Source organism: Myiozetetes cayanensis, unplaced genomic scaffold (assembly GCF_022539395.1).
Source record: "Myiozetetes cayanensis isolate MyiCay16 unplaced genomic scaffold, myiCay2020 scf3, whole genome shotgun sequence".
Taxonomy (NCBI): Eukaryota; Metazoa; Chordata; class Aves; order Passeriformes; family Tyrannidae; genus Myiozetetes; species Myiozetetes cayanensis.
This window is the reverse complement of record NW_026087521.1, coordinates 1,889,047-1,903,875: the sequence shown is the minus strand read 5'-3', so window position 1 is coordinate 1,903,875 and position 14,829 is coordinate 1,889,047. Positions and strand designations below refer to the sequence as shown.

At 46.6% G+C, this 14,829-nt stretch overlaps 1 protein-coding gene across 4 annotated transcripts in view; it reads right to left on the bottom strand.

The window, feature by feature from the left end:
- Positions 1-326: 326 nt before the first annotated feature.
- CHCHD3 (coiled-coil-helix-coiled-coil-helix domain containing 3) overlaps positions 327-14,829 on the bottom strand; it is a 121,029-nt gene continuing 106,526 nt past the window's right edge. For 2 of the 4 annotated variants that reach the window (XM_050325231.1, XM_050325233.1), the window contains 2 exons: positions 5,500-5,635; positions 327-1,034 (listed from right to left, as the gene is read on the bottom strand). In XM_050325231.1, coding sequence (XP_050181188.1) covers positions 1,008-1,034; positions 5,500-5,635 — 163 coding nt within the window. In that variant the 3' untranslated portion in view covers positions 327-1,007. The remainder of the gene's footprint in view (positions 1,035-5,499; positions 5,636-14,829) is intronic. The other 2 variants (XM_050325232.1, XM_050325234.1) reach the window with 1 other exon arrangement.

The window sequence follows — 14,829 nt, the reverse complement described above, 5'->3', positions numbered from 1 at the left end:
TGGACCAAGTGGCCTGGGACACTTCCAGGGATGGGGAGTCCACAAGCTCTCTGGGCAACAAGAGCTTGTGGTGCTGCATTCCCAAGGACTTTTTCCCAGAAGGGAAGTGGTTGATAAATCAGAACACACCATCACATGGGATCCTTTCAGGCTGTTGTGATGGCAAAGGGTCCCAGGCAGGCCCTGCTCCCTGGATCGAGGCTGGTTACGCATCGAAGTCAGCGCTTCAAAGCTCCAGCAACAACATCTGCTGGAAAACCACGACTGGCACAGCAGAGGGAACACCACCAGCCTCCGAGAGGTGGGAAGAGAGGCAGACTGCAGGCTCAGTCTTGTGCATAAAATAGATTTATTGTTGGTACGGAGCGAGGCGTGCTCGTCATCACGGACGAGTTGAGGGGCGCGGCAGAGCCGCTTCCCGTAAATAAAGGCCATGTCACATCTGAAGCGCTGGATCATTAACACCATTCCAGCAGAAGGCCTGGAGGGAGGCTTCGTTAAGTTTACATAATTTGTGAAATAATTTAAAGCACAATTTACAACCACACACACTGCAAGGAAAGCCCTGAGCCGCTGGCAGAAGAACCGCCACGTCCCGGCGCTCCAAGAGTTACAACCCCCAGCCTTCGACAGCAAGACGTGTTCGAGGAGATTCCACAATGAAATAGCAGCATTTGAAGGATCTCTCCCCTTTCTAAGGTCAGTGAAAAAGGTTCTTTTCTTCTCCCTTCCTTCAATCACCAGTAAGTGGGCTTTGCTAAGAGGGAGCAGCATCTTCGGACGCGCGATTTGGGGTGTAATAAGATCCGGGTCTTGGCTTTTCAAATGGTCACGCTGATTGAGCCCTGATGGCTCCTGCTCTTCAAAAACGGCTCTCCCAGTTCTCCTCTTTAGTGGTCTGCCCTGCAAATGGGCTGTCAGATCATTCTTGGGGCGGAAAAAAAAAAAAAAGGAAGCTCTTCTGCTGAAATTAGTTGATGGTCTTGTGCTTGATTTGGACAGCGCCTTTATCCTCCTCTCCCGAGCATGCTCTGCTACAGAAAGGGACACAGGGGAGGGGAAGAGAGAGGGAGAAATGTTATTTCAGGAACTCCCAGTTATCTCCTGAAGTTTGGCTACGATTCCTTCCTGGGATTTGCAATTCTTTTAAATAAAAATACAGAACAAAGGAACATTGTGGACAAAACACACCGTGACGGGGACAAGTCACAGGAGCAGAATGAAGCTGCTTGAGGACTCGACAGGGCAGTGATTTTGGAGGCCTGAGGAGCGGCAGGAATGATCCCTTTTCATCCCTCCTCATGCTCTCACGGCTCTGGTGCTATGGCTATTAAGGAAATTAAACCACCTGACCTTACAATAAGGTAAATCCCATTCCCAGCAATTACAGCCTGCAGGAAATGCATCCTGAACCTTGGGCTTCCTTAGATAACCACAGATCATGGAATGGCTGGAAGGGAACTTAAAGATCCTTTAGTTCTGACCCCCCCTGCCACAGGCAGGGACACCTTTGATCATCTCTGGGGTTTATGTCAGGAACAAACCCAAATTTAAACCTTGGAATCTCACAGGAGACCCACAGGTAGCTGACTGAAGTGTCTGAGCAACACTCTGGGGCCACACAGGGCACCTTCCCTCGTGAGTCTGGACTGCACTGTCACAGTCATGGGAATTAGGGCTTGGGAAAATCAAAAATACAGGGAATTAAAAACCACTTGTCATGTATGTCAACCAAATTCTCATGGTATTCCCCAAAATAAGCCTGCAAACCACTCTATGGGATGCAGCAGTGTTCCTGCAAGGGGTAAGGGCTGCACTTGGATTGGATTATAGGAAAACTTCTTCATGGGAAAAAAAAGGTGGTCAGGCTTCGGAACAGGCTGCTGAGGACAGGGGTGGAGTCCCCATCCCTGGATTTAAGATCCATGTGGATGTGGCACTTGGGGACATGGTTTAGTGGTGGCCTCGGCAGTGGACTCGATGACCTTGGAGGGCTTTTCCAACCTTAAAAATTCCATGATTTTAAGACACCTCCAAGGTGCCCCTGGATGATCACTGTCCCTGTGAGCACAACCATCCTCCAGAATCCACAGTGGAGGTTTTGTCAGTCCAGGCTGGCAAAGCAAAAGGAGTCAGTTTTACGCTCCCTGGGTGCTGATCCAAACAAAAACGTGGGAAAGTTTTATTAGTTAACAAAACCCCCAATCTCAGCTTGATGGCATCCCTGTGGAGATTCCTGGAGAACTCAGGGAGGCTCCTTTACCTGGTCCATAAGAATCCTCCTTTAATTAGGGCGGTGTTAAACGGGGGCCATAAAAAAAAAATCGAGGCCTTTTTGTGGCATTTCGGTTCACAATAATTTCACACCTTTTTCTGTTTGACTGGAAAGTGGTATCCAGTAAAAATACTGGAGGATGAGGCTAAAATCCTGGGTTTATTCTGATTAGGATGCATGATAAAGGACCCCTCTACCCCAAAACCTCAAATACTGGTTACAAGGCCGGAGGATAATGTTTTGCAGCCAGGCTGTCGGGCACCAGCAGCTGTTGGCATCACTCTCTGAAGTATTTTTAAATCTCACCTGCCTGCAGAGACTTGTATGCCTCTGAAATTCAATGGTTTTATAGGAAATCATTGCACAGATTCATTAAAGCATAGACTAGTTTTGTTTTTATGTAAGAATTAGAACCTTTTGTAGCCCAGAGTGGGGGAATAAAAAAAAAAAAAAACACCAAACCATAAAATGTGTATTTGAACAGCCACATTGTCCATATCAGTGGCTGGAAAAGTGGGAGAAGTGATTAAAATGCCCCTGGATGGTCCATATTAGTGCAGTGACTGGTCTGGGTGGAGATAATTCAGCCCTGGCAGCACAAATAAATGCCACATACAATCCTAATATCTTCCCCTTAATGGCTCCATTAGGTGAGTTTTCCTCTCCATTACTATTACAATAAAATGCAAACATTAATAACGGGGTTTAATTCACCTCACTGGCTTCTCATGACTTCGGGAAAAAAGATTTCAAGGGAAGATACAACAATGTGTCAAACTCCCCCTGAATTAACAGCTCTCCGGGCTTTTCTAAGAAGGGGAGAAAAGGACAGATAGAGACATGAGATTACAGACAGGATGAGAAATAAGGAGCACACAGAAGAGAGGTGGGGGAGATAATTATAAGCAAGATAGGGAAGAAAGAGGAGTCAATAAATTCAATTTATGAAAAGCACAGAGTGTGCTCAGCCCGAGCACAAGTGCCCAGACTCACCGCCAGGAAATCGGATTAGTAACTTATTTGGTTTTCAATATCTTCCTCTATTCCCTCTAGCAAATTTTCCTCTTCCTTTGTCTCTTGTAAGCCAGTGTCAGTTAACTTTTTCATTTCTGAACCCTGCTATTTATCCCCCTCCCCTGGCTCCCAACCAAGAGAAGGTAATTTTGAAGTACTTTATAACAGCGTTTTCAGGAATTATTTTGGAAGTGACTGCCTGGACTTGTGGGCAAACAGAGTGAAAATAATTACAATTACAGCTGCAGCGCAGGGAGGACGAGCTGGAGAGGAATGATGCTCGTTATGAAAAACAATTGCCCCTGCTTGCAAATATTTCCATCATAAAAGGCTTCTCCTTCCCTGTTATCATAAGAGAAGCCTCTCTGAATTCTCATCTTGAAGCACGTGTGAAACAGAATAAGAAACATTTGGGAAACACTTTTAACTACTTGACAGGCTCGCCTAAAGATCTTGAACACAAAAAAAGGTGTTTGGAAGGGTTCAAAAACCTAATGCTCATATTTATGCAATTTCCTTTTCCTGCACCTTCTGAACATGCATTAATTCCTCCTCATCACAGCCTTCTGAAGAAACTCCCATCAGATACAATCTCTAGTTAGAGCTTAAACATGTATCAGTAATTAATCCAATTTCTTTTGGTTACTTAAAAAAAAAAAAAAGACACGAAATTATAAATGCAGGGAAATTAGTGTTGCAGATGCTGGAGAATGCAGTGAAAATCTAATCCACCACAGAACAACCCAATATCCAGTAACAGGTGACACCAGGAAATGGCCTCAAACTGGGCCAGGGGAGGTTTGGATTGGATATTAAGGAATATTTCTTCATGGAAAGGGTGGTGAGGCATTGAAACTGCCCAGGGCAGTGGTGGAGTCCCCACACCTGGAGGGATTAAAAGTGTGGATGTGGCACTTGGGGACACGGGTCAGTGGTGGCCTTGGCAGTGCTGGGGGAATGGCTGGACTCCATGGTCTTAGGGATGTTTTCCAACCTGAATGATCCCGTGATTCTAATACTATTCACTGGCTTTTTTCCTAAAAAAAAAGGAGCCTGGTGCATTAAAAAATGGGCAGGAACAGAATCCCAGAATGGTTTGTGGTGGAAGAGAACAAAAGCCCATCCAGTCCCACCCCCTTCCACTAAACCAGGTTGCTCCAAGCCTCATCCAACCTGGCCTTGGACACTTCCAGGGATACAGGGACAACAAATATCCCCCAGAATTTATTAAAGGAGGTGATTTTAAATGGAACAGGGTGATCTCCCTGACACTTCCCCACCACCATTTCCTCCTCCCACGTCTCAGACACCACCAGACCACGAGCAGCATTGGACTCCACCAGGACTTTCGGGACAATCCTTTTTTGTCAGGAATGCAGGACAGCAGCAGTGTACCAGCAGAGAGGTCACGGAGAATCATCCTAGTCAAAGTCCTGCTGCTTTTCTGCCCGGGCAGAATCGAGGCCGGTGGAAATTATTAGCACGATCAAACACCAGGCGTGCTCTCTGGGTCTCTGCTGACACGTTAGAACGTGTGCCTGCACGTCTTCAAATATTAACTCGCAGAGTTTAGCAAGAATAAAGATCAACAGACTTCCCTAAGCCCTTTTTACACATCCTGCATATGCTCTACGAGCACATTTCCAACTGCCTTGTTTTAAGAACACAGCCGAGGTCAACGTTTGCATCTCTGCGTTCGAGAGATGTAAGCTGGGGGGAAAAGAATAAGCATTCAGGAATTTTAGCTTCTTTTAAATAAATTATGTACACATTGCTATCATTTTATGTTGCACTAATAAAGCATAAAGGTTTTAATCTGCACGCCCTAAAAGGATGGAAGAGAGGAGGGCAAGAGAAGGTGAAGGGCAGTAAAAAACAGTATCAGAGCCTTGGAGAACAAAAAACAGGAGAAATGAAGAATTCCAGCTGGTGGCCCATCTTTGAGACACCCATTAATTTCCCACAAATAGTACCATGTAGTTTAACCCCCTTTGTTTTTACTGCTAAAACTGCAGGTAGCAGGTAACATCTGCCAGCAGCTCCCAAACTAAACAACACCCTCCCAGGGGAAGGGACGGAAACCTGAGCAGTTCAACCAAGTCCAAGTGGCCTCCACAGAGTTGGTGAGAACACACAGGCTGGGAAATGCTTATAGACCAATGATAAACCCTTGTCTCCACCATTCCATGTCTTTCCAGGGTCCAGCTCACCTGTTTGGCGTGGTTGACACAGCGCAGGTACTGGTTGGCCAGGGCAGAGCAGCTCAGGGTCTCCTGAGCGTGCTGTCGGTAGCACTGGAGGATTTTATCCTGCAGGTCAGCACAGATGGGGTGAGACTCGTATCTCCTGGGGAAAGAGGAAAGAACTTCATGGCTTCCTGCTCAAAAGGATTTCAGCAAAGGCACAACTCTTTTTATTAAAACTGTTATTATTATTATAGAGTCACAGACAGGTTTGGGTCGGAAGGGACATTAAAGATCATTCACTTCCAACCCCAACACTATCCCAGGTTGCTCCAAGCCCCATCCAACCTGGCCTTGGACACTTCCAGGGATCCAGGGGCAACCACAGCTTCTCTGGGCAACCTGGGCCAGGGCCTCCCCACCCTCACAGGGAAGAATTTCTCTCTTTGGAAGTGCTCAAGGCCAGGCTGGACAGGGCTTGGATCAACCCGGAATAATGGAGGGTGTCCCTGCCCATGGCACGGGGTTTGGAACTGGATGGGCTTTAAAATCCCCTCCAACCCAAACCATTCTGTGGTTCTGAGCCTGACTTTGCTGATTGGCATCTATTTTACCACTATAAGGAAATGAAACACAGAGCACAAATGCTGCTCCTTAGGGGAAGTGACTTCTTGACAATCACTCGAGATGTTCCGCTAAAAAAAAAAAAAAGTAACGTTAAGTCACCTTGATTTTACACTGTGTACCTATATCAAACATCCCCCTTTCTCTTTTTCATTCATTACCCTACATCTGTGAAAGGCCTAAACCAGAATTTAAATGCGGTCCCAGGTGCTTCCACGCCGCACGATCTCCGAGTTCAGAACTTCTGTCGGCTCTTCACGGGAGGAGGATTTTCCCTTAATCCCCCCTCTGCTGATACCAGCACGCACTTCAAAAAGCACGGGAGGCATCAGAATGTACAGCCACAAACTGCTGCACGCACAGTGGTGATGATGGCATGGATGCTGGGATGGAAAACGAGAGGAAGCACCACGTAGACTCTCTGTAGGCTCCCAGCGGTGATGATTTAGACCCAACTAAACCAGAGCGCTCGTTTAAAATGCCTGTAACCCCGGTCTGAATTGATAAACCAATACAATAAACCATGAGTTAACAAAAAAAAAATACCCAGGGTAAACCTTGCTGTGCCTTTTATTCACAAGTGATTTTAAAGTGACTTGTTATATAAAGGTGAGGAGAGAAGGGAACGAGCTGCTGTGCGATTGCTGCGTAAGTTCTGTCAATGTATTTAGAGCAATTTCAATGGGGCACTCTCTAACCCTCGTTAAAAAGCTTTTTTTGATTGCTTTTTTTTTCTCATCAGCGACCAAAATCCATTTATTATCCCTTATCTGAATGCTTCCATGGATTCTGTACCTTGCCAACATATCAGAGCCCCCTCAGACACGTCGTCTCCTGCCCCTCTGTCACTTGTTTTCGTGCTCTGACTCTTCCCTGGTGACTTTTGAGAACGTGCTCTCAGCCCTGTCCTGCCCAGGCACTGCAGACCTGATGCCAAGTCGAAGTGAACAAGTCCCTTTTCCTTCAGCTCAGCTCAGCCCGTTTTCCTGGATTACTCTGCTGAAGGTGAGCGTTGTCCCCGCATCGATCCGAGCTGGGCTTGTTACACCCCCCGTAATGCACTCTTGGGAAAGCACTCCATGAGATTATTTCCTGGCACTGGATGGCCAGAAACCACGTGCTGCAGGATCTCCCCTTTGGGAAAGAACCCTTTAGGGTGACCCCACCAAAGGGTTTGCCTTGGATTGTTGCTGGTGATGGATCACAGGACTCTCAGGGGGATGGTCACAAACAGCAGGGAAGGTCCTCAGAAGGGGAATGAAATATCTACCTAACAGGAACTTCCTGAAGTTCCTATGATTACATCAATTAATCCTTAGATTGGATATTGGGAAGAAATTGTTCTCTGTGAGGGTGGGCAGGCCCTGGCACAGGTTGCTCAGAGAAGCTGTGGCTGCCCCTGGATCCCTGGAAGTGTCCAAGGCCAGGCTGGACGGGGTTTGGAGCAACCTGGGATAGTGGGAGGTGTCCCTGCCCGTGGCAAGGGGTGAAATGAGATGGTATTTAAGGTCCCTTCCAACCCAAACCATTGTGTGGTTCTATGAATAAGGGTCATTTTATAGAAGCACTTAAGGGTGTGTGGGGTTTGACTGAAGAAAAAGCCTGTCAGAAAAGGCAAACAGTGCAAACCCAGCACTTGTGTGTGGAATCCATTGTAAAATGGGGGGGTGTTCAATACCTGATAAAGAAGCTGGGTCTGGTGCCAGAGCTGACCCTGCTTGGAGCAGGAATTCCCTTCCCTGAACTATCCCACGTCCTGAGAGAGGGAGATCTGTATTTTGGGACATGGGGCAGGGAAAGTGTCATCACAGAATCATGGAATGGTTTGGGTTGCAAGAGACATTAAGGATCATCCAGTTCCACCTCCTGCCATGGGCAGGGACACCTCCACTAGCCCAGGTTGCTACAGCCTGGCCTTGGACACTTCCAGGGATCCAGGGGCAGCCACAGCTTCTCTGGGCAACCTGTGCCAGGGCCTCCCCACCCTCCCAGCCAGGAATTTCTCCCTTTTATCTAATCTAAATCTCCTCTTTTTCAGTTTAAAACCATTTCCCCTCATCCAGCCACTATCTGCACAGGTAAAAAGTTGCTGTCAATAAATCAGATTCTGCCCCATGACTGCATTTATTTGTTTAATTGCTTGGGGATTTCACAACCAAACCGAAGGAAAAAGACAAAGTGTTAGGAGTGCAGCAGGAGTGCCAGGGAGGGCTGACAGATTTCCATCTCCACTCAGTGCAACTCAATAACTCCTTCACAGAATCAACACGCCCGAAATCTGAAAGCAAAAAGTCAATATGAGCAGCAGCCTGAGCCGCGTGGCACGTTAGGAGCGACGTGTTTTTATTAAGTTTACAATTACTTGATCTGCTTTCCCTTCTCCAGCTGCTCCTCAAGCACCTCAAATATTCCTGTGTGGTGGAATAAACCTCCTCTGAGGGAGCCCCACACCCCCCCCTTCCCCATCGAGCTGATGCATCACAACCTCATAAAGGTAATAAGATGAAAACACAAAAGAAAACCAGAGAGAGGCAGAGAGCCTTAAAGAGAAATATTCTATGCTAAAGCATGAAAAGAAAATTTAATGAAGGGAACTTTGTAGTCATCTGGGCTCTCTCAAAGAGCATAGCTTATTGTGCTCCTGGGGGCTCCGGGGAAGGAGCCCCTTCATGGCATTCAAACAAAATGTCTACTAAAGAGGAAATTGGAAATCACCACGGTGAGCTTTGCGAGTTTTGTGATAAAACTGACATCCTGACTGAAGGAATCTGAATGGCTGATGAGTTTCCAGCTGTGCAGGTATCTGGCACAATCCCACCAGATCAGGACTCGAGGCAATTGTCGTAAAATATGGCGGGGAAGGGGGGGGGGAAACAGCGACGAAAAAAGCAGCGTGCGAGGGAAAAATAGCACCATTAGATGGGCAGAGCACCCAGGGCTTAATTTAATTCCTCATTAAAATGCTGACACCTATCAAAGCCATCTGATTTTATTTGTGCAACCCCTGGCATCTCAGGCTACCTCTGCAGCGCTCAATAAAAGAGCGCAGGCCGATCCTGCGGGTCCGAGGCCGAGCGACACGGAACATCCAACTGATGTAGGAGAGGAGACCCCAGCAGTGCTGGCAGAATGCAAAATAAAAGGCAAACAAGAAAAAGATGTTTCTTTTCTCAATGTTCTTATAATGCATGCAAAGATAAGGAAGAACAAATTGATGGAAACAGACGGTGAAACACAAGGAAACTGAGGCAAATCCGCACCCTCACGGCAAGCAGCCCATGAAGTGGAACTGTTTACAAGTGCTTTATGAGCAGCCATGGGGATTTTCAGAAGGATTTCTGGGAATTTAATCAATTGATATTGTCTATATCTAGTAGGAAATTCCTTCTGAGAAAGAGTGAATGGGGGAAAGCCTAAGGAAAGGGTTTAAGGATGAATTAATCACACAGAACCACAGAATGGGTTGGGTTGGAAGGGACATTCAAGACCATCCAGTTCCATCCCTTGCCATGGGCAGGGACACCTTCCACTATCCCAGGCTGCTCCAAGCCCCACCCAACCTGGCCTTGGACACTTCCAGAGATGAGGCAGCCACAGCTTCTCTGGACTGTTGGAAAAGAGGACGAGTGAGGGATAGAAAGGGGCATCACAAATCCTTCAGGGAGAAAGTAAATAGGGAATTGGGAAGCTGAAATGGGACCTACTGGGCTTCAAAGTGAAGATGTGTGACTTGAGTGGGACAGCACTGATGGGGACACCAGTGACAGGACCAGAGGAGATGATGTGAATCTGGGCTAGGAGGAACCTCAGCGCTGCTTTCACCTGACACAGTCAGGGTAAGACTTCACTTCTCATGGCCAGAGGGGAGAAAATAACTGCAAAATAAACACTGCAGTCACTGGTAGGCTGAGCAGTTGATGGATTTAGCTGAGCAGATGGACAAGGAAGGCCACATCTGAGATATTCTGCAGGGAGAAACATGAGCGCAGCTGAGGAGACCCAGAGAGAAAGTCAGCTCAAAGCTGTGACAACACCTGAAGCAGCAGCCAGGCAGCTGCACCCTCCATCATGACACCAAAAAGCTGCTGCTGAGCGGGTTCTTCTCAAAATTACCTCCTCCAAAAAGAGCCACTTCCAGCAGCATCGCCGCCAAGAGAATTTCCAAGCCTGGCTTGTTGTGTGGAGGAAACAGTCGCAAAACAAGATAGCAGGAGAAAATAAAAAAGACAAAAGGGCAATAGGGTAATGAAGGTTCTCGCATTATTTTTAGTTTTTACATTAATTTACTCCTTATATTAAATTATTGTCGAGGTTTCTCTTCGCACATGAAGCGGGTGACGAGTCGCGGGCGGGTTACGGAACGCGCGGAGCGCAAACCAAACGGTTCCTGCTCGTCTGAGAATCCTTTGGAAGGAACGACACGGCTCTGAGCGCTGGGTATCCACAGCTGACGGCACAAAGCGGTCCCTGCTCGAGCTGTGCCCACACAGAGCCCTCACACAAGCACCGTGTGGGAAGCGCTGCCAGCAAAAGATCAAGCACTGCAGAGCTGGTTCTTGCTTTTGTTTACGCTTGAACGCACAGCGTGACTCCTCCAAAAGGTGTGAAAGCAAGAACTTTCCCAACGAATCCGTGATGAAACGATGGCAGAGGACCACAGAGCTCTCTGCTCCACAGCAGAAAATGCAAAATCTCTGTGGCAATATTAAAGAAATGACTTATTTAGGGGGTAAATACAATTACTGCGCCTTTGATCAAGCCCAGTGTTAATATTCCCCGTGTTATCTTTAGGGTTTTTTTCCTCCCGAAATCCCAGCACCCACAAAATCGTAGGTTGGTAAATGTTTGCCATCCCCTCCTTTATTTCATCTCTCGCCCGGCCCTCTCAAAAAAAGCAAATAAAGATCTATTTCCAACATTCTGACCTTTGGAATTTAGGGACAGAGATGGGAAGGGGAGGAAAGGCCCATTCCAGCATTTTCACACACACACAGCACATGAAGACAGACATTTAATTATGTCTGGGGAGCACCGAGTCAAGTTCAATATGTTGACAAAAGCCTGGTTTAACAAGCAAGACTGGCAGATAGTTCTACTGACCTTTAGAGAGGGCTTTTCTTTTCAACCCAGTGGATGTTTCCCACCTGGAAAAACACCTGGTGAGTTGTTCAGGTATTGGTTCAGCTCTTTAGCGAAAGCGAAATGGAAACGATTTCTTGTGTTGCAAGAACTTATTTACTGCAGGAGGGGAGGGAAGAGAATCTCTGAGGTTCACAGGGAGAAGCAATGATCTTAATTCTGGTAAAAGCAAAGAAATACAGAACTTCAAGAAGCTGGAGATGGACTGGGGACAAGGCCTGGAGGGACAGGACACAGGGAATGGCTTCCCACTGTCAGAAGGATAATGGGAAGGAATTCCTGGCTGGGAGAGTGGGCAGACCCTGGCACAGGTTGCCCAGAGAAGCTGTGGCTGCCCCTGGATCCCTGGAAGTGTCCAAGACCAGGTTGGAGCAACCTGGGATAGTGGGAGGTGTCCCTGCCCATGGCAGGGGGTGGAATGACACGATCCTTAATGTCCCTTCCAACCCAAACCATTCTGAGTAATTCCACATTTGCATGTGCAAAGTTCTGCCCTTTCTGAAACCCTTCCTTGGGCTGGGGCTTACAAGAGGGAGACAATGGGATGAGGATCAGGAAAAGACTTCCTGGCTGTGAATCCTAATTTGACCAAGGAACAAGTTGCCAAGGTAAATCTTCAGGCTCTTGGGGACACTACATGAGGACTGGATCTCTTCAGCCTTGGGAAGGACAACACGAGATGGATCTGGGAAATTACAAGAGAGAGGCAGCCAGAGAGTCTTTCTGGCAGATTTACAATGATAAAATAATTCAAATCTTTTCCAAACCTTATGAAAAGCTGGTAGTCAGTGCTGGAGGATATTGGGGTCATCATGAGCTCATTTGGGTTCAGAAGATAATTGCACAGTAAGGTTTGAGGAGTCCATCATGAGATTACAACCCAAACTGCAATTTCTGGCTCGGGAAAGCCCCACTCCACTACTTGTTGGAGGTGAAATGGTATCACTGCATAATTCCTTCATTTTCACAGTGTTCCTTAAAAACCCACTCCCAGCTGTTGCCCAACAATCTCAGGACATCTCTGACCTGCTTACACTCCAAAAAGCTTGAGGGGCAAGCCATGAAAAGAAGACAAGATTCCCACCATCCCAGACAGACAAAACCAGTTTGAGTATTTCCATTTCAATTGATATAAATTGACTTCCATTATCCCAAACCACCATTTGTTTACAAAACTCCCCTCCCTGGGGAAAAAAGAAAAGAACAAAAACCCCCTGAAAACACAAAATACACCAACAATTATCACACAAATGTACCTCACACACAGCTGGTCCCTGCAGCTGCGTGCTGGAATTACCCAAATTTAGGATGCACGTCCCTTTTTAGCTCAAGGGGCAGTTTTTATGGAATAGCAGGATCCTAAAATAAACAACCACACGGATGATAATGACACAAATTACTTCTAACAGGGGCATGGACCCTTCTACAGCGTGGAAAAGATAATGTAGCAACTACAGTCTTTAATTAGAAGGAACTCTGGAAGGAGCAGGGGGATATATTATGTACCTATATATTATATAGAGAGAAATAACTCGGTCTTGCACTGATCAAACCCAGCTTGGCAGGTCCAGAGACAAAGAATGATCCCCTCAGACACTCCCAAGCACTGAGCAGAACGTTAAGTCCTAATCAGGACTTTTGGGGGGGGGTTGTTTCTGAAGGTTTAGGTGCAGCAGGGTGGTCTCCTCAGCTCCAGCTCCAGCTCATGGTGAGGCAGATCCAGGCTTTGGGAAGCTGGATGGATGCTCTGGCTGATGTTTCCAACAGATTCAGTTCCAGGACTGCTTGGATATGTTAACTACCATTACAAACTACACTAAAATACAATGTAATATGTCTAATTTGTAAAGGAAAGGTTAATTCTGCAACAGTTTAAACCCTGCTTCTGTAGGAAGTTGCCAAAAAAATACACAGTTCTATCCACTTAAATCACCCATCTTAATTTTATCCCTGTCCCTACATTAAATTTCCCACAGTAATGTTACATCACTGCGTGAAGAACACAGGCAGAGCCAAAAAAAACCCACTAAATAAGCAGCATAAACCAAACCCATGGCAGGGAACCACGTTGCAGATTTATTGCTGCCACTTATTTCCCAAGAGCTACAACTCACTGCAGGCTCTGGGAACGCCTGAGTAACACCATCATCCCAAAACTGTGGCAATAAAACCTTCACAGCACCTTAAACTACTGCACTAAAAAAAAAACCAAACCAACAACAAAACAAACCAGCCAGTTTTCCCTTTATAAAGGTGCTAAATAATATGTTTTAACAAGGAGACACGTTTCTCATCTGCAGCAAAGGTCAACTGCCACAGTAACTTGTGGTACGTTATTATCCAAATATTACTCTCCAGAGCAATATATATGTTTAACTATCTTCTCCAGCTATAAAAGGCCCAAACCCCTGTTTACTGGCCACAAAAATAAGAGATATTATGAGCAGAAGCAGCATCCAGAGAAAGCAATCAACAGTTAAACACTTCAAGCGTCGCTGCTCCCATGGGTGATGATTACTTGGGGGAACTGAAGGTTGTAATCTTAAGAGATAGTGGAATAAATGCCAATTTTTCATTTGGGCATGGAGTTATTTAACAAAAAAATAAAAAATAAAGGGCTTGGATTCACTGTGATAAGCCACAAAGGCTACATGTGCTTCTCCAGGTCTTGAACCGGGCCGAGGATGAGCCGCTCTTTTCATAAAACACAATCAGCCACAACAATAAAGTGTCATCAAGTACCACAAAGAGTAATAATCACCCTGAGAACACGCTGATAATAAGTGGGTACTGGGCCTTGCTATAATATATCTTGGGCTTAATGTGCTTGTACAAGGTGTCACAGAAATATTAAAACATAATGACCTCAACGTCCTTTTCAGAGCGTTGGCAGGGAAAAGGCACCTCTGACCACGGAAGAATCGGGAACTGACTCAGAGAGATGAGCTGTAAATCCCAATAATTCACGTTTTTTCATCGCTTCCGTTATTTGAAAATTATTTTTCGCTTCATAATTTTTCGCTGCTGGAACAGTGAACACTGCTGAATATTTTCCTCAGACTGCTGTAAGATGGGATGAAGGTGATGTTCCAAAGGGATGGAGCCCCTCTGCTCTCTCTGAAGCCAGGTTGGGAGAGCTGGGAATGTTCACCTGGAGAAGAGAAGTCTCCAGGGAGACCTGAGAGCCCCTTGCAGGGCCTAAAGGGGCTCCAGGAGAGCTGGAGAGGGATTTGGGATATGGGATGGAGGGACAGGACACAGGGAATGGCTTCCCAGAGCCAGAGGGTTAGATGGGAGATTGGGAAGGAATTGCTGGCTGGGAGGGTGGGGAGGGGCTGGACTGGATTTCCCAGAGCATCTGTGGCTGCCCCTGGATCCCTGGGAGTGTCCAAGGCCAGGTTGTACCAACCTGGGCTAGTGGGAGGTGTCCCTGCCTGTGGCAGGAGGTGGAACTGGATGAGCTTCAAGTCCCTTCCCACCCAAACCATTCCATGATTCTGTGAGGGTACCTGGAGAGCACTTTGACACCAGCAGGCAGAGGGGATTGCAGGGAAACTTCTCTGCCAACTCACAAAGATCTTCCAAAGGTCTCTC